Source organism: Rhinatrema bivittatum, chromosome 1 (genome assembly GCF_901001135.1).
Source record: "Rhinatrema bivittatum chromosome 1, aRhiBiv1.1, whole genome shotgun sequence".
NCBI lineage: Eukaryota > Metazoa > Chordata > Amphibia > Gymnophiona > Rhinatrematidae > Rhinatrema > Rhinatrema bivittatum.
The window spans coordinates 469,228,686-469,254,842 of NC_042615.1; the positions used below are offsets into that span (position 1 = coordinate 469,228,686).

Below are 26,157 nucleotides of genomic sequence, written 5' to 3' on the forward strand. Positions count from 1 at the left end.
CACCGGTGCCTTTGATGCCTTCATCGGTGCCTCCAGTTCTTCCTTTGATTCCTTTGGAGCCTAGACCTGGCCCTTCAGGAATTCCACCGCCCCGTCCCCAATTGGGTCCTAGAGGGGCAGGTGCTGATCCCTATGATACCTGGACTGATGATTCTTCACCAGACACCGATGACTTGCCTTCACCACCTTCTACTGAAAGCAGGAACCGTTCTCCTCCGGAGGACCTTTCCTTCATAAATATTGTGAAGGAGATGTCTGAATTGGTTCCTTTCCAATTACAGACCGAACAAGATGACAGGCATCAAATGATGGAGCTGTTGCAATTCCTGGATGCTCTCAATGAAATAACCTCCATCCCTATTCACCAGGTTCTTCTGGATCTCCTCAAAAAGAACTGGGAACATCCTGGCTCTATTACTCCAGTCAACAGGAATGCTGACACCACTTATTTGGTAAAGTCAGCCCCAGGTTTTCAAAAACCTCAGTTGGATCACCAATCTGTGGTTGTAGAATCGGCCCAAAAGAGGGCAAGGAGATCAAAACCCCATTTTTCCTTTTCCCCAGACAAAGAGCAGAAATTTCTAGATGCCATTGGTTGCTGTGTCTTCCAGGGCTCAATGTTCATCTCCCAAATTGCCTCTTATTTATTTATTTACAGGTTTTTATATACCAGTATTAGTGAGGACATCATACCGGTTTACAAATGAACAGCAAGATTGAAATTACATTATAACTTATCAGCTCTATATGACCCAATACAACAGGATCTTATTTAAGCAGATACAAAAATTGACAGACTCCCTGCCTCAGCAATTCCAAGAACAACTTCAAACCCTAGTGAACAAGGACTTTGACGCAGGCAAGTATGAGATAAGATCATCTTACGATATCTTTGACACTGGTACCAGGGTATCTGCAGCTACTATTTTGGCAAGAAGATGGGCCTGGCTCAAGTCTTCGGACTTTCGCCCTGAAGTACAGGACAAATTATCCGACCTGCCCTGTGTAGGAGACAATCTGTTTGGCGAGCAGATTCAACAGACGGTGGTGGAACTCAAGGACCATCATGAGACCCTGGGACATCTCTCTCTGATGCCTTCTGAGTATTCCTCAAAACAACCTCTCTAAAAGGACACTAAGAAGTCATTCTTCCGTCCGAAGAAATCCTACCCACCACCGTCTAGATCTCATTCTACGAGACCTTTCCAAAAAACCCAGTCTCGTCAACTATGAAAACAAAAGCCTCAAGCAGCTCCTCAGCCGGGCCCTGCTTCCGGTTTTTGACTCCTGCATAGAGAGCAGCAGCCAGCTTCCACTGCCTCACATACCAGTGGGAGGTAGATTATGCCATTTCAACAACAGGTGGCACTCAATCACCTCAGACCAGTGGGTCCTAGTGATAATCGCTCAAGGTTATCATCTGAACTTTCTCTCCATCCCACCGGACTCCCCACCTCTACCGACATGGAGAACATCCAACCACTCTATCCTCCTGGAACAGGAGGTCTCCCTCCTCCTCCAGTCCAAAGCAATAGAACCAGTGCCCTACTCTCAGCACGGCCTAGGGTTCTATTTCCGGTACTTTCTAACCCCCAAAAAATCGGGAGGCGTTCATCCAATTCTGGACCTCCGTGCCCTCAACAAGTACCTCCATCGAGAAAGGTTTAAAATGGTAATCATGGGTTCTCTTCTTCCTCTTTTGCAAAGAGGAGACTGGCTCTGCTCTCTAGACCTCCAGGACGCATACACACATATTTCGATAACTCCATCTCATCGCAGATTCCTGAGATTTCTCGTAGGCCCCAAGCACTATCAGTACTGGGTGCTTCCATTCGGCCTTGCATTTGCACCACAAGTCTTCACAAAATGCCTCGTAGTAGTTGCAGCCTTCCTGAGGACTCAAGGTGTTCACGTCTACCCCTATCTAGACGATTGGCTAATCAGGGCTCCCACTCAGCAAACTGCTCTGTCGTCCCTACATCTTACCTTACACACTCTGATTTCGCTAGGATTTCTCATCAACTACTACAAATCCTATTTAGTCCCATCTCAAACTTTATCATTCATAGGGGCAGACTTGGACACCTTGCAGGCAAAAGCTTTTCTGCCTCATCAGCAAGCTCTCACTCTCGTCTCTCTCGCACATCAGCTGAAGTCTCAACATCGCACGACTGCACGCCACTTTCTCATCCTGCTGGGACACATGGCGTCCTCAGTTCAGGTTGCCCCAATGGCCCGCTTGGCCATGAGAGACATGCAGTGGACTCTAAGGTCACAATGGACTCAATCCATTCCGCCTCTGTTGACCATTGTCCACGTCACCGACTCACTCCGTCAGTCTCTAGCCTGGTCGAAAAGTCAGATCAATCTCCTCTAAGGCTTGCCCTTCCAGGCTCCAGATCCTCAAATAATTCTCACCACCGATGCTTCCAACCTCAGCTGGAGAGCCCATGTGTCCGAACTGCAGACACAAGGATTTTGGTCTCCAGAGGAAGCCAAACACCAAATCAATTTCCTGGAGCTTTGAGCAATCAGATATGCTTTCAGGGTATTTCAGGATCTCCTGTCCAATCAAGTCATCCTGATTCAGACGGACAACCAGGTGGCCTTGTGATACATCAACAAGCAGGGAGGAACGGGCTCCTACCTTCTGTGTCAGGAAGCTGCTCAGATATGGGTAGAGGCCCTCTCCCACTCGATGTGCCTCAGGGCCACCTACTTGCTGGGAGTGGACAATATGTTGGCAGACAAACTAAGTCGCAGCTTTCAGTCGCACGAGTAGTCTCTCAGCCCCTCAGTGGTGGACTCGATCTTCCAACAATGGGGTTACCCTCATATAGATCTCTTTGCATCACTTCAAAACCGTAAAGTAGAGAACTTTTGCTCTCTCACTCGCAGCCAACACTATCAGCCATGAGATGCATTCTCCCTCTCATGGGCGAACGGTCTCCTATATGCATTCCCTCCACTTCCACTTCTCTCAAAGACTCTCATGAAGTTACGGCAGGACAAGGGAACCATGATTCTGATAGCACCTCATTGGCCACGCCAAATGTGGTTTCCAATACTTCAGGATCTCTCCATTCACAGGCACATTCCCCTGGGAAAGGACCCGCTTCTGATCACTCAAAACAACAGGTGCCAACGCCACCTGGATGTTGAAAGGTTAATTCTTCAGCCACTTAACCTTTCGGAACCAGTTTCCCGTGTCCTGATTGCTTCACGGAAGCCTTCCACGAGAAAATCCTACCTTTACAAATGGAACAGTTTTAAGTCATGGTGCTCTTCTCAATCCCTTGACCCCTTTACCTGTCCTACCATGAAGTTTCTAGACTATCTCTGGCACTTGTCAGAATCTGGTCTAAAAACTTCCTCCATCAGAATGCACGTCAGTGCGGTAGCTGCCTTCCATAAAGATATCGGGGACATTCCTATTTCAGTACAGCCCCTTGTAACACGTTTTCTGAAGGGCTTAGAAACATAGAAACATAGAAATGACGGCAGAAGAAGACCAAACGGCCCATCCAGTCTGCCCAGCAAGCTTCACACATTTTTTCTCATACTTATCTGTTTCTCTTAGCTCTTTGGTTCTATTTCCCTTCCACCCCCACCATTAATGTAGAGAGCAGTGATGGAGCTGCATCCAAGTGAAATATCACGCTTGATTAGTTAGGGGGTAGTAGGGGAAGTAACCGCCGCAATAAGCAAGCTACACCCATGCTTATTTGTTTTACCCAGACTATGCTATTCAGCCCTTATTGGTTGTTTTTCTTCTCCCCTGCCGTTGAAGCAGGGAGCTATGCTGGATATGCATGTAGTATCAGTTTTTCTTCTCCCCTGCCGTTGAAGCAGAGAGCTATGCTGGATATGCGTGAAGTATCAGTTTTTCTTCTCCCCTGCCGGACCTTCTGCAGGACCGGGCAGTACTTCGCACTCACCCTAAGTTCTTGCCTAAGGTAGTATCGGAGTTTCATCTCAATCAATCCATTATACTACATACCTTTTTTCCCAGGCCCCATTCCAATCCAGGAGAGCAGGCTCTGCATACCGTTGACTGCAAACGGGCTCTAGCGTTCTACCTAGACCGTACAGCTACCCACAGAAAGAGCACTCAATTATCTATTACTTTCCATCCTAACAAATTGGGGCAGCCAGTGGGTAAGCAGACTCTCTCCTCCTGGCTAGCGGATTGAATATCCTTTTGCTATCAGCAAGCAGGCATTCCACTTCAAGACCGTGTTAAAGCACACTCTGTGAAGGCCATGGCGACTTCAGTAGCACACCTACGATCGGTGCCGCTTCCTGACATTTGCAGGGCTGCCACTTGGAGTTCTCTCCATACTTTTACAGCCCACTATTGCTTAGACAAAGCCAGAAGACAAGATTCCGTCTTCGGCCAGTCTGTCTTGAGTAACTTATTTACGATGAGACGTACCAACACCCTTCTGCCTGCTCAGTGGAGTTCAGGATGCCCTCTCCCAAATTCCACCCCCAATTGTTATGCCTGTTGTATGTCTTGGGTGCATTTGGTGCATGTCTGGACATCCTCAGCTCGGTACTCACCCATATGTGAGGACCTGCTTGTCCTGTGAGAAAGCAAATGTTGCTTACCTGTAACAGGTGTTCTCACAGGACAGCAGGATGTTAGTCCTCATGAAACCCGCCCGCCACCCCATGGTGTTGGGTTCGTTACGTTTCTTATTTTCTTTTTCAGCACTTCCTGTAGCTTTTGAACAAGACTGAAGGGGGACCCCTGCTGGCTGCAGGGTTAGTGCCATGCTGGGCATGCCCAGTAGGTGCCAGTCAGTTCTAGAAACGTTGACAAAAGTGTTCCGTGATTGGGCTCCATCCTGTGATGTTACTCATATGTGAGGACTAACATCCTGCTGTTCTGTAAGAACACCTGTTACAGGTAAGCAATATTTGCTGTCCCATCAAATTGGGCAAACCTATGGGTAAGCAGACTCTCTCCTCCTGGTTAGCGGACAGTATTTCCTTTTGTTACCAACAGGCAGGCATTCTGCTTCAAAACCGTGTTAAAGCACACTCTGTCAGGGCCATGGCAACATCAGTAGCGCACCTTCGCTCGGTGCTGCTTGCTGATATCTGTAAGGCTGCTACCTGGAGCTCTCTCCACACCTTTGCAGCCCATTATTGTTTAGACAAGGCTGGCAGATAAGATTCCATCTTCGGCCAGTCTGTGCTACACAACTTATTTGCGAACTGTGGTACCAACATCCTTCAGCCAACCCGGTAAGGTTCAGGATGCCCTCTACCAAATTCCACCCCAGTTCTTGTGCCTGTTGCATGTCTTTGGGTACATTTGGTGCATTGCTCGGACATCCTCAGCTCAATACTCACCCATATGTGAGGACTACCATCCTGCTTGTCCTGTGAGAAAGCATAGTTGCTTACCTGTAAAAGGTGTTCTCACAGGACAGCAGGATGTTGGTCCTCACGAAACCTGCCCACCACCCCACGGAGTTGGGTTCGCTTACGATTTATTATTTTATTTTTCGCATGTACTTTTTACTATAAGACAAGACTGAAGGGGGACCCCTGCTGTCTGCAGGGTTGGTGCTATGCTGGGCATGCCCAGTAGGTGCCAGTCAGTGGAAACTTTGACAAAAGTGTTCCGTGATTGTCTCCATCCTGATGATGTCATCCATATGTGAGGACTAACATCCTGCTGTCCTGTGAGAACACCTGTTACAGGTAAGCAACTCTGCTTTCTCAATTATCTGATCTGGAATGTTGCTTTTTTGGTGGCGGTCATTTCAGCCCAGAGTCAGTTCACTTAGTAGAAATAATAATATTTACTATTTCTTTCACTAGGCATATGCTGTACAATAGTGATAAGTATTGTGATGGCTCACCGTCCGTGAGGCCTCGAGCGCCGCTCTTCCGTCTCCAGTCCTGAGTCACCACCAGTTGCCCCGGTCCCTGGAGTTCGATGTGTTCACGTAACTCCCTGAGTCCGTGCCTCTGCTGGCCCTGGTTTTGCTGGGCTTCTGGATTCCCTTCGGACAGGGTTGGGGGTAAGCAGTCTCCCCAATCCCCAGAGACAACACAGAGAGAGGGATAGTTCCTTCAAAGCAGTTTAATAAGTAACAACTGGGTGCATTACTTGGGGTCTGTCCCCTCCCCCTCCAGCCCTCTGGTTCCCTTACAAGCAGTGCTAGTTCAGAGCAATCATTTACCCCCTCTGCTCAGCACTATTACAAGCCCCACCACCTCAGGCCCCTTTAGAGTAAAGATTATACTTCACCCCTCCACCTGGATTACTCAGTATCCATGCATGAACTGGAGGACTCCTCTATCCCTGAACCTACCTCCATCTCCTCCTCCTCTGACTCCGAAGAGCTGGGTTTTTGTGGCCAGTTCCACCAAGGGGGCACGCCCTCTTCTTCCACCTCCATGGAGTCATCGGTGTCTGCCTCATTAACGTCTATGCCTGCCACCTGTTCTCCTTCAGGCTTTCCTCCCCTGTGTGGTGGTGTTTCAGGGAAGCTGGGATTCGTAGTTCTTCTCCTCTTCCCCTGCGCCCCCTGCTGTCTGGCTCTGGTACTCTTGTTGCTCTTATGGTAGCTTGTCAGCTCCTGCCTGCGGCCGGGCTGCGCTACATCACAGTATTCAGGTATGATATGACACTGCCTCTAAAAGCTTACAATCTAATCTGATTTTCAAAACACTTATATGCTTAAACCTGGGTTTTACATGTGTAAATGCACTTTATCCGTGTAAGTGGGCTTTTAAAAATTGCTGTAATATATGCCATTCAATAGTCAATAGGTTTTTCCTGCATTAACTGCACTTAACACAGTTAAATGGCTTTTGAAAATTGCTACAATAGCATGTTTTTACATGTGCATCTCCTTTGAAAATTCTCCTGTAAGATGTGGCAACAAGAGTTAGGGACTTGCCCTAATTTAGAAAGGTTTCAGTAGCAGGATTTGAACCCTGGTTTCTCTAGTATGCAGACCATTGCTCTAAATACACCCCAGAGTTCTGAAGGAACTAAAAAATGAAATTTCAGACCTATTAGTAAAAATTTTTAACCTATCATTAAAATCATCCATTGTACCTGAAGACTGGAGGATAGCAAATGTAACCCCAATATTTAAAAAGGGCTCCAGGGGCGATCCGGGAAACTACAGACCAGTTAGCCTGACTTCAGTGCCAGGAAAAATAGTGGAAAGTGTTCTGAACATCAAAATCACAGAACATATAGAAAGACATGGTTTAATGGAACAAAGTCAGCATGGCTTTACCCAAGGCAAGTCTTGCCTCACAAATCTGCTTCACTTTTTTGAAGGAGTTAATAAACATGTGGATAAAGGTGAACCGGTAGATGTAATATACTTGGATTTTCAGAAGGCATTTGACAAAGTTCCTCATGAGAGGCTTCTAGGAAAAGTAAAAAGTCATGGAATAGGTGGCGATGTCCTTTCGTGGATTGCAAACTGGCTAAAAGACCGGAAACAGAGAGTAGGATTAAATGGACAATTTTCTCAGTGGAAGGGAGTGGCCAGTGGAGTGCCTCAGGGATCTGTATTGGGACCCTTACTTTTCAATATATTTATAAATGATCTGGAAAGAAATACGACGAGTGAGATAATCAAATTTGCAGATGACAAAAAATTGTTCAGAGTAGTTAAATCACAAGCAGATTGTGATAAATTGCAGGAAGACCTTGTGAGACTGGAAAATTGGGCATCCAAATGGCAGATGAAATTTAATGTGGATAAGTGCAAGGTGATGCATATAGGGAAAAATAACCCATGCTATAATTACACAATGTTGGGTTCCATATTAGGAGCTACAACCCAAGAAAGGGATCTAGGCGTCATAGTGGATAACACATTGAAATCGTCGGTTCAGTGTGCTGCGGCAGTCAAAAAAGCAAACAGAATGTTGGGAATTATTAGAAAGGGCATGGAGAATAAAACAGAAAATATAATGTCTCTGTATCGCTCCATGGTGAGACTACACCTTGAATACTGTGTACAATTCTGGTCGCCGCATCTCAAAAAAGATATAATTGCGATGGAGAAGGTACAGAGAAGGGCTACCAAAATGATAAGGGGAATGGAACAGCTCCCCTATGAGGAAAGACTAAAGAGGTAGGACTTTTCAGCTTGGAGAAGAGACGCCTGAGAGGGGATATGATAAAGATGTTTAAAATAATGAGAGGTCTAGAATGGGTAGATGTGAATCGGTTATTTACAGTTTCGGATAATAGAAGTACCAGGGGGCATTCCATGAAGTTAGCAAGTAGCATATTTAAGACTAATCGTAGAAAATTCTTTTTCACTCAACGCAGCTCTGGAATTCGTTGCCAGAGGATGTGGTTAGTGCAGTTAGTGTAGCTGGGATCCAAAAAGGTTTGGATAAGTTCTTGGAGGAGAAGTCCATTACCTGCTATTAATTAAATTTACTTAGGGAATAGCCACTGCTATTAATTGCATCAGTAGTTTTTGGGTACTTGCCAGGTTCATATGGCCTGGATTGGCCACTGTTGGAAACAGGATGCTGGGCTTGATGGGCCCTTGGTCTGATTCAGCACGGCAATTTCTTATGTTCTTATGGAGGGAATGCTGTGGGATGAGCTAAAATGTGTATTATCCCAGGAAAAGCAGGATACTAGTCCTCACATATGGGTGACGTCACTGACGGAGCCCTATTGCGGGAAAAACTTTCTGTCAAAGTTTCTAGAAACTTTTGACTGGCCCTGTGAGGCCACTGATCATGCCCAGCATGCCATGATATTCTTTGCCACAGGGGTCTCTCTCCAGTCTTCGTTTTTTCACGCTGCTGTAAGCATCGCAGAGCAAGGAGCCTTGTGAGATCTTCTCACAGTGTTACTGACTGAAAAAGTCATTTATTTCTCATTTTTTTTCTCTCCCATAAGGGATCTCTCTCAGATTTCCACCGGCTGTTGAGTAATCTTCGTCTTGTTTTTACTATTAGTAAAAACTTTCTCTCTCCAAATTTTCCCCTCTTTTCATCATCGGCTGTCGGTGGAAAGATGGTGAAGCCGGTATGTAATCGAACAATGTCGATAACAGATCCACACCTTCAGTGTGTACTCTGTTTGGGAGATAAGCACGATGTCTCATCCTGCCCTCAATGTGCAGAGATGACTCCCAAAGGAAGAAAACTTAGGAGAAAATGGAACATCTTTTTCTCCTTCAGCTTCTTCCTTCTCCTTCAACATCGACGAAATCGTCCCCGGCAGGAGTTTCAAAGAAAATTTTGCAGAAAAAACGTCATCTGGAAGGATTGGGAGATAAAGCATCGCCATCGACTTCAACGGCATCGATAAGGTCGGTAGTCGAGCATAGGCCTAGACATCGACACCGGCATCGACACACACCGACTCCAGCGTTAACCCTCTCCTTGGAGGAACCGATCGCTAAATGGCAAAAGCATCAGGAAACTCCGATACCAGCGCCGGGGCCTACATCATCGATTGAGCCTCCACAGGGATCTGTGGAGGCAATATCAATACCTACACCGCCACAGCATGCAGCTGCTTCATCTACACCAGCTGTATCGCAGGAATTGTCCATGTTTATAAGACAAGCGGTGATTCAGGCCCTAAAGGAACAGGCACCTATTCCGGCGACTGTGCCGATGCCGGCGACTATGCCGATGCCGGTGTCAACACCGATGCCGATTCTCGAACTGATGTCGGTATCCTTGCCAATGTCGGTGATTCCACCAACACGGGTCACCATACCGATGCCGACGACTCTGTTGATGCCGGTACCGCTGCCGATGTCAATAATTGCATTGATGCCGGTGCCTAAACCGATGACAACTGCAGTGACATCGAAGCGACCACCAAAGACAACAACCCTATCTTCGGTTCCAATGCAATCGCCATCGGGGCCAATCCTTCCTGGGGATCCAGGATGTCCAGAGTTGGCACTATATCAGATCTTAATGAAAATATATCAAGATCTGCTCGATTCTCTTCCCTCAAATCCACAGGAAGAGCACACTGAGGTGTCACCTGTTGAGGATCCATTACCAGGACCTTCAGGAATTCCTCCACCTCCTAAGCCTTCCACAATTTCTCCACAAGTCCAAGATCCATATGACACTTGGAGCGACACACAATCAGATACCTCATCTGAAGGATTTATGTCGGACCCATCTCCACCATATCCAAGGAAAAAATCTCCTCCAGAAGATTTTTTATTCACAACCTTTGTCCAGGAAATAGCTGACACCATACAATTCACTTTGGTCATGGAGCAAGATACCAGACAGCAAACATTAGAGGTACTTCAATTTGTAGACCCTCCAAAGCAAGTGGTAGCTGTACCAGTACATGATGTTCTACTGGATTTGCAACATCACATTTGGGAACACCCCTGCTCAGTGCCAGCTGTTAATAAATGAATGGACAGTACATATTTGGTACAGTCTGCTCCTGGCTACCAAAAGTCGCAGCTCCCTCACAAGTCAGTAGTGGTAGAGTCTGCACAGAAAAAGTCCAAAAGAATTAGGCCACATTCGTCAAATCCCCCAGGAAAAGATCATAGATTTTTAGATTCTCTGGGGCGGAAGGTCTACCAAGGGGCCATGTTGAATTCTAGAATATCTTCAAATCAACTTTACATGACCCAATATCAACGAGATTTGTGGAGCAAATGCAGGAATTCATTCCATCTCTTCCATCATAATATCAAGAAGCAGCCCAAGCCATCATCCACAAAGGGCTGGAGGCAGGCAAACATGAAGTACGTGCAGCCTATGATGGGTTCGAGACAGCTTCCAGAGTGGCTGCATCTGGGATCAGTGCCAGGTGCTGGGCATGGCTTAAAGCCTCGGACCTCAGGCCTGAAGTCCAGGATAAATTAGTAGATCTGCCATGCCTAGGAGATAACCTCTTCAGATCCAAGGTGCAGGATGCAGTTGCTCAATTGAAAGAGCATACAGAAACCCTGAGACAGCGTTCCTCAATCCCACAGGATCCACCTACGCACTCTGTTCGTAGGCCTCAAAGAAAAGATACTAGAAGACCCTTCTACAGACAAAGACGGTACTACCTTCCCATGTCTAGAACCAGATCTTCTAAATCACAACAAAGACCTCAGCCCAGGCAACCTAGGGCGACTAGGCCTCAATCTACACCACAGACAGGGCCTGCTGCTGGTTTTTGAGGCCACTCCCAGAGAACACAGCTACCTCTCCAATCCTCATCCACAGCTTCCGGTAGGAGGTCGAGTATCCTCCTTTTACAACATTGGATTCAAATAACATCAGAAAAATGGGTACTTGCAATAATATCTCGAGGTTACCAACTCAGTTTCCTCTCAGTTCCAACAGATTCTCCTACGAGACCTCTCTCTCTCAGCGGCAATCACATAATTCAATTGCAAGTAGAATTATCCACCCTTCTGATAGCCAGGGCTGTAGAACTGGTGCCCCGGACTCAGCAGGGCAGAGGATTCTACTCCCGATATTTCCTCATTCCAAAGAAAACCTGAGGCCTACGTCCCATCCTAGACCTCAGAAATCTCAACAAATTTCTGAGGAAAGAAAAGTTCAGGATGGTGTCACTAGGCACCATGCTTCCACTTCTTCAAACAGGAGATTGGCTTTGTTCTCTGGATCTACAAGACACTTACGCTCACATTCCAATATTCCCTCCTCATCGCAAGTATCTGCGTTTCATGGTGGGGCATCAACATTTCCAGTACAGAGTACTACCATTCGGACTTGCCTCTTCTCCCAGAGTATTCACCAAATGTCTGGCAGTAATAGCAGCACATTTTGACAAGGAAAGTGTCCATGTATTTCCATATCTAGACGACTGGCTCATCAGAAGTCAATCTCAACAAGGAGCTCTGACTTCTCTCAGTCGAATGATTACTTCACTCCATGGGCTTTCTCATCAATTATCAAAAGTCCCATCTCACTCCATCGCATCTGCTTCAATTCATAGGAGCAGAATTGAACACCATCCTCTCAAAAGCCTTTCTACATGAGGATCGGTCACAGACACTTTCCCTTTTGGCAAACTCCATTTACTCAACGAAACGAGCAACAGCTCATCAGTTTCTAACCTTACTAGGCCACATGGCCTCCACAGTTTATGTCACTCCTATGGCACAGCTCGCCATGAGAGTAACCCAATGGACTTTAAGATCACAATGGATCCAAGCCATTCAACCACTACATTCTCAAATTCAAATCACCCACCAGCTACGTTCATCTCTACTATGGTGGGCGAACAAGGACAACTTGCACAAAGGTGTACGCTTCCAGCAACCAGTCCCACAGATAACTTTAACTACAGATGCATCCACCTTGGGTTGAGGAGCTCACATAAACAATCTCCAAACCCAGGGGACTTGGACAAAACTCGAAGCAACGTTTAAAATCAATTTCCTGGAACTTCGAGCTATACGTTATGTGCTTCATGCATTCAAGGACTGCCTTTCGCACAAGACTGTTCTCATCCAAATGGACAAGACAGTTGCCATGTGGTACATCAACAAACAGGGAGGTACGGGCTCATATCTCCTTTGTCAAGAAGCTGCACAGATTTGGGACTGGGCCCTAACACACTCAATGTTCCTCCGGGCCACTTATCTGGCAGGCATTCAAAATGTGCTGGTGGATCGACTCAGTCGTCAGTTCCAACCACACGAATGGTCCCTGGATCCCTCAGTAGCAACCAGGATCTTTCAACGTTGGGGACAACCAACAATAGACCTCTTTACATCACATCTGAATCACAAAGTGGACAAATTTTGTTCTCTACACAAACAGAAAAACCAGCCAGCCAAGGACGCCTTTGCTTGCCCTTGGACCTTAGGCCTTCTATACGTGTATCCTCCGATACCACTTATAACCAAAACTCTAGTGAAGCTACAACAGGACAAGGGGTCCATGATACTCATAGCCCCGTATTGGCCATGACAAGTATGGTTTCCCACACTTTTAGACCTCTCGATCAGGGATCCAATTCGCCTGGGTGTAGCTCCGACTCTCATAACTCAGGATCAGGGTCGGTTGCGCCATCCCAACCTTCAATCCCTATCCCTGACAGCATGGATGTTGAAAACTTGATTTTACAACTGCTCAATCTTTCAAGCAAGATATCTCAATTGCTTATAGCTTCACATAAACCTTCAACAGGGAAGAACTATTCTTCGAAATGGAAAAGGTTTACTTTGTGGTGCAGGCAAAATAGTATTGATCCTTTCACCTGCCCCACAACTTCTCTACTAGACTACTTATATCATCTTTCAGACTCTGGTCTCCAGACTTCATCTGTAAGAATCCATTTAAGTGCAATCTCAGCTTACCATAAAAAGTTAGGAGATGCACCAATATCCACACAACCTCTCGTCAGCAGGTTTATGAGAGGTTTAACTCAACTTAAACCACCAATTCGGCCACCAGTCACAGAATGGGACCTGAATCTGGTCTTAACAAGACTCATGCATTCTCCTTTTGAACCCATGAATTCCTGTGATGTTAAATTTCTCCCATGGAAGACTATCTTCCTCATAGCCATTACATCAGCTAGAAGGGTTAATGAGTTACAAGCACTTGTCACGTACTCACCCTATACAAAATTCCTACATGACAGAGTGGTTCTCCGTACACATCCAAAATTCCTCCCCAAGGTAGTTACGGAATTCCACTTCGAACCAATCCATAGTTTTACCCACATTCTTTCCAAGACCTCATTCTCACCAAGGAGAATAGGCCTTACATACCTTAGACTGTAAGCGTGCGCTCGCATTCTACTTAGACCGCACTGCAGTCCACAGGAAATCCACTCAGCTCTTTGTATCTTATGATCCAAAGAAACCGGGTAAGGCAGTGAGTAAACATACTCTATCCAACTGGTTAGCAGATTGCATACAGTTTTGCTATGAAAAAACAGGCCTTCCTCTCCAAGGGCGAGTAAAGGCACATTCAGTTAGAGCAATGTCAACCTCAGTAGCACACTATCGTTCAGTGCCAATCCCTGACATATGTAAAGCAGCAACATGGAGTTCTCTTCACATCTTTGCAGCTCATTACTGTTTGGACAAACAAGGATGACAAGATTCAGCCTATGGACAATTTGTCTTAAAGAACTTGTTTCCAGTTTAATCCCAACTCCTTCTACATCCAATCTGCTGTAATCTTCGGCTGCCTCATTTTCACCAACAATACTTCACTGTTGCCTCAATTCAAAATGACTCAGCCTCTAGCTTACTAATCACCCATATGTGAGGACTAGCATCCTGCTTGTCCTGGGATAAAGCAAAATTTCTTACCTTGTAATAGGTGTTATCCCAGGACAGCAGGATGTATTCCTCATGAAACCCACCCAACACCCCATGGAGTTGGGTCCGATACGTTTTATTATTTTATTTTTGCTAAAGCTTATTGCTACATACGAAACTGGAGAGAGACCCCTGTGGCAGAGAATATCATGGCATGCTGGGCATGCTCAGTAGCCTCACAAGGCCAGTCAAAAGTTTCTAGAAACTTTGACAGAAAGTTTTTCCCGCAATAGGGCTCCGTCAGTGATGTCACCCATATGTGAGGACTACATCCTGCTGTCCTGGGATAACACCTATTACAAGGTAAGCAATTTTGCTTTAGAGGTAAATTAGTTATGTGGGCCGCACTGGTTAAAAAGAAATGGAATGAGTATGCTGACAAATTAAAGAAAAGAGTTACAGAACTGGAAAAGAAACAAAAGGGGGGGGGGGGGGGGGGTCAACAAGAATCCTTGCCCAATTAGAGAAAGTATGGACAGATTAAAATCCTTGACCTTAGACAAAGTTAACTATCAAATAACCCAAGTCAAGCAATCCTATTTCGAGCACAGGAATAAGGCTTCACAGCTCTGGCACTTAAATTGTAAAGATAGATGGCAAGGTCCCAGGTGACGGGGATAAAGACGAAAAAAGGGCAAATGTTGAATGAACCCAGTAAGATTCTATAGCGGTTCAAGGCATTTTACCAAGATCTTTACTGGAGAGAGATTACCATTAGGAAGGAGGATATTGAAGACTACTTGGCAGGAGTTCATTTACCGTGTTTATCATTGGCACAGCAGGAGGCATTAAATATGGAAGTCACAGAGTATAAAACAGAAGCTGCCTTTAAAAAATTAAAGATAGATAAATCACCCGGGCTGGATGGGTACACAGGCTGTTTCTATAAGAGATTCTCTAATTTGCTTGTGGGGTCCTTAAGAGCTATGTTTAATAGTTTAATAAATGGAGGTCAGTTATCTCTGTTCATGAGTCAGTCCAGGCATTACAGTTCTTCTGAAAGAGGGGAGAGATAAAACTATCTGCAGGGCATACAGGCCTATTTCATTACTTAATATTGATGTAAAGCTCCTAGAAAATTTTTAACAGACTAGGGAGGGTTATGCCATCCTTGATACACGAGGCTCAATCTGGCTTAATAGCAGGAAGAAGTATCTCTGAGAACATCAGGAGAGTTCTTAACTTAATTTGGGCTTCAGCAGAATTGAAGCAAGGGACTGGCCTTCTCTCTATCAACACAGAGAAAGCCTCTTATAGGATGCCCTGGACATTTATTTATAAAGTCCTTGAAAAATTTGGAGTAGGGGATAACTTTTATACATGGATTCACCCCAGGCATGCGTTAAAGTTAATAAGGACTACTTTGACATCTTTCAGTTGGGGCGGGGAACTAGGCAGGGTTGTCCGCTGTCCCCACTTCTCTTTGTGTTAGTGATGGTGCCAATTGCCAAGAAGTTTGGACAAAATATGGACATTAGAGGAATTAAGATTGGGGATGTGGAATATAAGATTTCATTATTAGCTGATGATGTGTTTACCTTATCTAGTCCATTGATTTTCCCTACCAATCATGGTAAACATTTGAAACAGTATTGGAAAGTGGCTGGATTTAAAGTAAATATGAGTAAATCTGAAATATTAAATATATCCTTAAAGTCAGCGCTGGTATATAGACTATGAGACAGCTTTCCTTTTCAATGTCAAACATTTTGGGGTGAAAATAACATAGAATATTTCTAAATTAGCATAGTTGAACTATTCATCTTTAATTATTACATTGGTATCAGATATGCAAAGGTGGAGTAAGTCAAACTAGCTTGGCAGGCAGACTAGCGATATTGAAGATAAACATACTACCACGATTAAATTATTTATTCCAGGTACTTCCCTTATCATTGGCCCCGGGGGACTTGAAAAGAATTCAGGGAAATTTTTTAGATTTTATATGGCAGCAAAAACACCCTTGTCTGTCTCGATCTATATTATTTATACTTAAAGGGATGGGTGGCCTTGGTGTCCCACAGGTGGAAAGATATTATAGGATGGCACAAATCTGGGCAACCCTAGAATGGTTTAAAAAGGGGAATTTGAAGCAATGAGTTTGAATTGAGCAATACTTAAAAAAACAAAACAAAAAAAAACCCATTACAAGCATTGCTCTGGAGAAAACTGAGTTTACATATGAGCAAAGGTAGTTGCAATCCTTTTACAAAGAAAACATTGGAGATGTGGAATGTACTAAAAGAGTACTTGATCTCTTGGGGAAATTGTTCACCATTAATTTGATCTAGTATAAGGACTTTCCAACTGGCTTAGAGAATGCTTGCTTCCTGCGATGGGAGGCGAATGAACTAACTCATTTGGGTCAAATTCTTTCCATACCGGGTTGGGTGCCTTTTGCAACTTTAAAAGAAAAATATCACTTGGGAAGGGAAATTTCTATGCATATTTACAAGTTTGTAATTATATTCAAAATAATGTGGGGAGACAATGGGTGGGAAAGGGGTAATCCATTTTGGAAACTTATTATATAAAAGGGTTACCTATCAAGATGTTTATTTCCAAAATTTACAGAAGGCTAAGTCATCCCTCTGATGTTACTCTTCTCAAACATGAGGACTGGGTGAAGGATATGGGTTGTTTGGAAGATGATGAGCTTTGGAGTGACAAAAGATGGCGGGTTGCAAAAACATCAATATCAGCACAGTTGGCAGAAAACTCTTTAAAAGTATTCTTAAGGTGATGATATATCCCATCACGACTGAGCTCAATATTTTCTAACACGTCCGATAGATGCTGGAGGGAGTGTGGGGTAGAGGAATGATAGGACATGTGTGGTGGTCAGGTCCTATAATAGTCTCATTTTGGAACATGATAAGGAGGCTAATTTTGGACATTACACATGTCCAAATGGATAAGAGTCCACTATCATTGCTACGATCTGCTTCAATTGAAAAGAAAAATAGACCAAATGGTCAGCCAAATTTTAATTGCAGAACGATGTGCAATTGCAGCCCACTGGAAAGTCAAGACTGCACCTAGCAATCTTTCAATATATAAAAGACATTTATTTATACATCAGATGGAAAAGATCACCGTCTTGAGACAAATCAAGATAGAGGGATTTGAAGCTGTGTGGTTGGCCTTTCAAACTTGGTTGCATAATAAAAGTACAACTTTCCTTTTGAACTGAGGGGTGGAAGGGGGGAAGGGAGGGATGGTTACATTTGAGTATGTTAAGTTGTTCATGATGTCAATGGAATCCTTTGGTGAATAAAAATTAAATTAAAAAAAAATAAAGCAAAGTTGCTTACCTGTAATGGATGTTCTCTAATGACAGCTGTGCTCAAACTCATTCATCTCCCCATGCAGTAGTTCTCCCCCAGCTAAAGATGAGTATAGAACTGAAAATAGCTGTGGGATCACTGCAGTGTGGGAGCTACTGCACCTGCATGCAGATTGACTTTTAACTTTTTCAGGCAGCTTTAGAAGTACCAGTGCACAATCATGTGACTAATTTGTGACAGACAAATCACTATCTTCATGCAACTCCTGTTACAAATAAGCAACATTGCTTAATTGCATAGTATTATTTAATGGGATGTTAACAATGCATATATAAGATAGCATTAAAACCAATAATTGCATCCATAAAACTAGAAAAGAGCATAGTAAGTACTGCATGACAAATTATTAAAATCTCTCTCTAACCATTGTGTGGTTGTGTTAATTAGGGAAAAAATTGATTGGCTTGTTTGCTATTATAATATGATCCTTTTTGCTCTAGAGAGTCATCGCCTTCAGCAAGACCTTCAGAAAGTGGAACATCTGGAGAGTAAGATTAACACTGAACTGAATTCTCTGAAGGATAAAATTCAGGAAATGACAGAAGGCTTGGTAACATACAGTAACTTGGATGCACTGAAAGCATCAGGAGAAGAAAAGAAAAAGGTAACTTTATCTGCATTCCTGCAGCTTAATATGGATGTGATATTCTTAAGATGTCTTATGTACCCAAAAATAGAATTTCATTCAGGGACATACTGGGTATCCTCAAAGGTCCTGTGAAATTTGTGGTATTTTCCTTCTTTCCCCTCATGATTTCTTTCTAACCCCTCATTTTTTCGTTTCAACTTTCTCTCCTTTCTTCCCCTCCTTCCCCACCTCCTTCAACACCCCTTCTCTTTTTATTTGCTGGTTTCAGTGAGAGGAGAGGAGAAACAACTACAAGGGGCATCCCAACTACCAACAAATATGCAAAATCTAATATTTGATACTTTTACCAATTTCTCCATGGACAAGCAGGACAGTAATCCACTACACGTGGAATGACATCATCCGCCAATGCCAAAATGGAAAAAATCAGAGCTCAGAAAAACCATCGCAAGGGTTTCTGTACAGCTGCTGCTGTGCAAGTCTCTTCAATTTTTTTTCTTCTGCTCGTGCAAAAGGACACGTTTTTGCTTTCTTTTCTCAGCTGTTCGTTGAAAGTTCTTGCTTATGAACTTTTTACTTAATTTCTTTATTTTTATTTATTTATTTAGTATTTGTGTTTTCCAAGTTTTCAAATAGAAGTTTTTCTATTAAAGTTTTGAAAATTGAGTTTGACTTAAATCTATTTCAAATGGCAGGCCAGAAACCAGACTTCAAAAGATATCCCAGATGTTCCTATAAAATGCCTTTAGTGTATCTCCACTGCCTCCGATGTTTGGGACCATCGCATGATGTCCATAACCATGCTGCTTGTGTACAAATGTCTCTCAGGAGCATAAAATTCAAGAGTCCCACACTCAAAAGAATTTTTGAGTTCACCTCAGTCTTCTGGAGCAGTGAAAAAAATCAATTTGTTCAGCTCTTCAGCTGCAAAATGTTCTGTACTTGTTGTGTTTATGATTTTACTTATTGTATGTGTACCTTTTCCATCGATAAACAGGCTGAATTAGCCATTACATATGAATGACATCAGCTGAGGCACTGGACAGACTCTTGTCTCCTAGCTAGCAGAGCTTTGAACAAGTGCCTAACTCTATTTCCAAGCATTTCCAGTTTACCTCGTAATATTCTGCTATCCTGTACTGTAACAGAATTGACATTTTTTGATACACTACTTTGAAGATCCAGGGACTTGATCCTCCCTGCATGATCTGCCACCAATCTTTCCTGTCTAAAAACGTATTTAAAAGTCCCCATAGGAGTGTTCAGAGCACTCAACTTGTTACTCACAGTCCTTTCAAGAGTCTCAATGGTCTGCCTGAAATCATCTAAGTTGATTAAGAACATAAGAAATTGCCATGCTGGGTCAGACCAAGGGTCTATCAAGGTCTCTCCAGAGAAATCCAGGAAGGAGCAGGAAATGGTGTTATCCCAGAGAGTCCAACTCCTCTACCTCCATTCTCAGAGTCAGCCCCCTCCTGCAACAGCAGCCACCAATTACTCAGGCATTAGAGATCAACATAGGCTCGGCGCGCGCAGGGGGGCTTGGGGCAGGTTTTCGAGGGGTACGCGCGTATCCCTTTGAAAATCTGCCCCTATGGATATAAAAACATAAATAATTTCATGCTACATGTGTGATTGGTTACTGTCTTGATTGTCCACAGAGAAAGCTGTTATTTACCTGTAACAGGTGTTCTCTATAGACAGCAGGACAAATCAGCCACACAATCTTAGCCTTCTCCCTTGTACAGTTGAAAGTTAGCTGAAGAGAGTCACGAGGTTGCAGCTGCTCAGAAACACCCCCCAAGATGCTCAGTTTTTCTGAGCTCTGAGAGAGCTTTTCCATCTTGGTGCTGTCAGATGGTCATCCTACTTGTGTAGTTGATTTGTCCTCTCAATGAAGAACACTTGTTACAGTTAAGCAACTTGGTTATATAGTTAAATCTCAAAAGAAGCACTAAAGGTTATAAAGAGTAAAGCGGCATTATATTAATTATTGAAAAATAACTTTAAAGTAAGTGCATAACTTTAGTACTTTTTTTAAAAAGTCATATATGGGGAAAAAGCTCATAGAAAATAAATTATATTTCAATCATTGTTGTCTTGGTTTTTTCCCCTTATACAGATCTAAATTTGGTTGCAACCTCCCCTTTCACCGCTCATCTCCTGTCTCCCTCTCTCTCTCTCTCTCTGGCATCCCCCCACCTCGAACATCTTTTCTCTGACTTTTGTCCCTTTATTATCACATTTCTATCTACTACTCGCACCCTCCCATCTTTCCTCTCCATATTTCTTTCCTCCTTTCCTAGCATTCCTCTATCTCAGGTTCTCTCTCCTCCATCTCTCCTCCATGCCATTACAGGATTTTCTCTACCCCATCTCACTTTCATCATGTCACCTCTACTCTTTCAGGTTCTCACGCCATCCCATCCATCCCTGTGGAAGTAGTGCAAATGCAAGGAGCAATTCACTAGCCGCATAGCCTCTTTTTTCCTAAGATCTTCAGTGCTAGAAAAAAGGAAGAGACATACTCTCCTTCTGGCTATAGCCCTGCTCTTCTTTCTCTTCTCCCCTTTTTTCTTGGTAGTGGTACTACTAGCAGCAGGAGGCTGGTAGTAATGTAAAGATACAGGAAGCCTGCACTATTTGCCTCATAGCTGTTTCACCGATTCCCTGACTTGCTTCCTTTTCAATACAAAAAGTATTGGAGGCAGGAGAGCAATAGCCACAGAGTCTGAAACATGAAATCCTTAGGGCCCAGTACTACAACCTCCTGCTGCTGATGCCAGAGAAATGGAGACAGAGAGTTGAAGGAATACTGCTTTGCAGGGTCTACCAGTATGTTCCTGATTTCATTATAAATCAAAGCATTCTTTACCTGTATTTGTTTGGTATAGCGCCTACTATACAGTCAGAAAAATTAATGGGTGTTTGAGGTAAAGGTATTGTTCTCAGAAATCATGAACAAAGGGAGAATTTACTAGGCTTAGAAGTCAAGCAATTTATCATAGCTACACAAATGGGTTATATGACTATGTTTGGTACCTAATGGACAGATTCTTCTGAGCTTTCTGGAAAGATATAAAAGCTTTTCACAGCTCATACATGGTAGTTCCTACAATCCCATGGCTTCTTTCAGTTCGATTTTGTTGGTCAAGAGTGGACACATTTTCTTTTGGGTATCATGTAAATAAAAAAGCTGTTTTTCCTTCAAGTTCTTCACCTTAATAACCCTCTTCCTGCCTTACCCTGATCACTTGTAGTTAGTAAGTCAGGAAATATTTTTTCTCTGAGAGGGTGGTGGATGCTTAGAATGCCCTCCCAGAGGAGGTGAAGACAAAATGGTAACAAAGCATGGAATAAACACAGAGGTTCCCTAGTGGCAAGCAAATGATAATGAAGTACCGAGAAGAGTTCAATGAGCAGCAGTTGCAACCCAGGACAGCTGTGATATGACTGGGTTCTGTTTCTTGGAGGGCATTGGGTAAACTGTATGGCGCAGCAGTTCCTGACCATACCCAGATCAGTCCAGACAAGCAGGTTTTATTCATCCCTACCAGCAGATGGAGGTAGAGAACAAAACTTTGGACACTGCCACATATACGAGAGTGCCACCTGCAGTCTCTCAATATTTCTCTACCTCCAGCAGATGGTAGAGATGCTAACCCTGCAGTACTGACTGACTGGATATTTTAAGGAAAATTGCTCCTCGAAGTGACAGGCTCCTGCAGAAGGGTCATCCCTTGGATTGAGCCGAGCGAACAGGGGGTTGGATGCCCCTGGCCAGCTTCAGCCCAGGACCCCTGACAGCCAGTGGTCTGGTTCCCTCGGTGGGCCTTTAGCCCCTCTGCCTGCCCAATAGAGAGAAGAACCCTTACTTTTATTTTTGTGCTTTCCTATGTGTCTGGGCCTTTAAATCTTTGTTGTAAAAAAAAAAAAAAAAAGTCACCAGCAGCTGTCTGCTTTTGCAACAGCAGAAGCATGTGGCAGGCTGTGCGGCCTAGCAGGCTGAATGCAACAGCAGAAGCATACGGCAGGCTGTGCGGCCTAGCAGGCTGAAATCCTCAGTGAGATTGTCGGGTGCAGGCCGGGCAGTAAGTGGGTGGATCGGGGGATCATTCGGAGGAGGGTGGTCCCGGTCGGGGCAGATTCACTCCGGTGAGGGCTGGCTGTACTCCCGAACAAGCCACACGGTTTTCAGTTGCGGCAACGGCCTGTTCACCATGCCGGTGGGAAATTCTTGGGGCAGTGCACCCTCTTCAGGGTTTGACAGCTGCCGTGTGGTGCGCCCCTCCCCCTCGCGATCCAGGCCGTGGAAAAGCACATCAAGCATAGGATTGCCTGTTTGGATTTTTATTTTATTTATTTATTTATTTAAATTCTTTTAATATACCGATGCTCAAGACCAGGTCTTATCGTACCGGTTTACAATGAACTAGGGGGAAAAAACCAGTTAACAATGGAAGCAAGAAATTACATTATAACAGGGAATGTGGAACTTGGTTGTTAGAGAAAAGGATAGGTTAAACAATTTCTAACTGGAGAACAAAGCAAATAAGCAGAAACGTGAGTGTTTACATGGTAAGCATTATATACAAAATTACGTGGTGTGTAATATAAGGCAAGTTATATTAAAGTGCAGTTAGCCGAGAAATAGTTCCTTTTTTGAGTTGCTGAAGGAGGACGCAACCGCGGGGTATGTAACTGTGGGGGTGATCCTGCGGTTTCTTCAGGGGTATGCTTGGGCGAACAGCCAAGTTTTTAATTTTTTTCTGAAAGTGATATGGCAATGTTCCTGGCGGAGATCTGGCGGAAGAGAGTTCCAGTGATGCGGACCGGCAGTTGATAGAGCACGTTTTTCAATGGTGTTGTGGAGAATGGACTTTTTTGGGGGAACCTGGAGGGAATCTCTGTATGCAGATCTGGTGGGTCTTGCAGAGGCATGTGGTTTGAGGGGTATGGTAAGCTGGAGCGAGGATTCCTGAAATAAGGTTTTGTGGATAATAGTAAGTGTCTTGAAGAGAATTCTGTGGCGAATGGGTAGCCAGTGGAGTATTTTTAGAATCGGGGTGATGTGGTCCATGCGGCGAGAGTTTGTGAGGATCCTGGCTGCAGCGTTTTGCAGCATTTGAAGAGGTTTGGTAGAAGAGGCCGGGAGACCTAGCAACAAAGCATTACAATAGTCAATCTTTGAGAATAGTATGGCTTGAAGGACCGAACGGTAGTCGTGGAAGTGTAGAAGAGGTCTTAACTGTTTTAGTACCTGTAGTTTATAAAAACCTTCTTTGGTGGTGTTGTTGATGAATTTTTTGAGGTTCATTCTGGAGTCTAGGAATGCCCCCAGGTTTCTCACTTGACTTGTTAGTGGTGTGTTGGTATTGAAGGCTAGCGGGTTATTATCATTGGGGGAAATGATTAGCAGTTCGGTCTTGGACGTATTGAGTACGAGGCAGAGACTTGTGAGAAGGAGGTTGATGGTGTGGAGGCAGCTATTCCAGTAGTTTAGGGTGTCTGAAACTGGATCCTTGATGGGGATTAGGATCTGCACATCGTCTGCATAGATGAAGTATGTGAGGTTGAGATTATTGAGGAGTTGGCATAGGGGGAGAAGATATATGTTGAATAGGGTCGGCGAGAGAGAGGAACCCTGGGGAACTCCTTGTTTGGCAGCTACAGGGTGAGACTCTTTGTTGATTATTTTAACTTTATAGTATCTGTCGCTTAGAAAGGATTTTAACCAGAGGAGTGCAGCCCCTGAAATGCCTATTTCCATCAGACGGTTGATGAGGATTGTGTGGTTAACTGTGTCGAACGCTGCCGAGATGTCTAGCAGGGCTAGTAAGTATGATTGACCTTTGTCGAGACCCAACAGGATGTTGTCCGTTAATGAGAGAAGGAGAGATTCTGTATTTCTGCATTTCCTGAAACCGAATTGCGATGGATATAGTATGTTGTGGGATTCGAGGTAGTCAGTGAGTCTGGTATTGACTAGCTTCTCCATTAGCTTGGCTATGAAAGGTAGGTTAGCGATAGGGCGAAAATTTGTGGGGTTAGATGGGTCCAAGTTGGGTTTTTTTAGTAATGGTTTCAGCGAGGCTGTTTTTAATTTTAATTTTAATTTTGCCTTGCTTTATTTCTTGGTGCTTGCTATGACAGACAAGCAGCTGAGAGAGACCTGCAGGGCCTGTGATAGCCCGTCGGTCGGCCTGAATGACCTCCTCCTCTGCACGGGTTTTGAAGGATGCACGATGTGGAACTGACAAAGCATCTCTTTGTCCAGGATATTGGTCTGAGGCTCCCAAGAGTTTTCTTCGGGGCCAAAACCTTCCCATTTCAGAAGGTATTCAAAAGTATTGCCTCTTTTACGAACAGCCAGAATCTCTTCAACTTTGAATTCTAAGTCATCTTCTGCATTGATGACAGGTGGGTCTTGAGATTTGGAAGAAAATTCGCTGAGTATGAGCAGTTTCAAAAGTGAAACGTGGAAAGCATTATGGATGTGAAGACCAGGTGGTAGCTTCAGACGGTAGGTGACTTTGCCAATACGTTGAAGGACTGGGAATGGTCCCATGTAGCGAGCTGTTTTGACTGTCCAAACCGGAAGTGAATCCTTGGACCGACCGTCGCCGAAGGACGGACGGGAGGCAGAACTCGATGGAACAGACGAATCTTCACCTGGAAACCCGTGACCCCTCCAGAGGAGCTGTGGAGGCCCGGGTTGCTAGGACTTAGGAGTCTTCGCCCTGGAAGCCCGAGGTCCCCCCAGGAGGAGCCCGTAGGGACCCGGGCCGCTGGGACTTAGGTGAAGGCTGAAGAACCCAAGGAGAGGAATACGAACCGGAGTCTGGGCAGGCAGCGAACTGGTGGAACGAAGTCACGGACCGGAGTCAGGGCAGGCGGAAGGCAAGCAGAACGGAGTCACGGACTGAGGTCAGGGCAGGCGGCAAGCAGGCAGAGTAGAGGTCATGAGCTGAGGTCAAGGCAGGCGGTAAGCAGGCAGAGTAGAGGTCACGAGCTGAGGTCAAGGCAGGCGGCAAGCAGGCAGAAGACAGAGTCGTAGGGCAAGCAGAATCCAGGAACCGGGCTAGCAGGCGAAACCAGAGTCAGGCAGGCAAGAATCAGGAACCAGGCAAGCAGGAAACAGGAACCAGACGATCTGAAGGGCAACTGGAACTCCGCAGAGAGACCTCGTTGCAAGGCAGATTGGAAAGCCGAAAGGCCCTGTTTAAATACCCTAGCCGGCGTCTGACGTCAAATGGGGCGTGTCTGCACATCCGGGTGCAGACGCCTTAAAACGCGGCCCTACGCGCGCGTGCGCCCGACGAGGGGAGGAGTCCCCGGCGGCGTCTCCACGAGGAGACGCCGCTGCCATGCGGCCCTGGAGGCCAGGAACCCGGCGGTTCGCGGCGCGGCAGAGGGAGGTAGGTGCCCGGTCACTAACCTAGTGACCGGGATCGTAACAGTACCCCCCCCTTTTACGCCCCCTCCGTAGAGGGCCGGGTTTATCGGGATTGTCCAAATGAAATTGGGACAGCAGAGATTTGTCCAAAATGTTCCGTGCAGGTTCCCAGGAGTCCTCCTCAGACCCACAGCCTTCCCAGGCCAGCAAATACTCCCATCGGCGATTGTGAATGCGCACATCTCGTACCTCGTGTACTTGGTAAACAGGTTCCTCAGAAGAGGAGACTGAGACATCATCGTGAGTAAGTTGATGAAAACGGGAATGCACGACTGGTTTCAAGAGAGACACATGAAACACATTGTGAATACGCAAAGATGATGGAAGACGAAGTCTGTAGGACACCAAACCGATTCGCTCTGCCACCGGAAACGGACCGCAGAATTTGGGAGCCAGCTTACGGGAACGATCTGGGAAATGCAGATTCTTGGTACTTAGCCATACCTTAGTACCGGGCAATAA

At 44.9% G+C, this 26,157-nt stretch overlaps 1 protein-coding gene across 2 annotated transcripts in view; it reads left to right on the forward strand.

Moving 5' to 3' along the window:
- IFT74 (intraflagellar transport 74) overlaps positions 1-26,157 on the forward strand; it is a 584,252-nt gene that overhangs the window by 456,655 nt on the left and 101,440 nt on the right. For both annotated transcript variants that reach the window (XM_029606405.1, XM_029606412.1), the window contains exon 17: positions 18,091-18,254. In XM_029606405.1, coding sequence (XP_029462265.1) covers positions 18,091-18,254 — 164 coding nt within the window. The remainder of the gene's footprint in view (positions 1-18,090; positions 18,255-26,157) is intronic.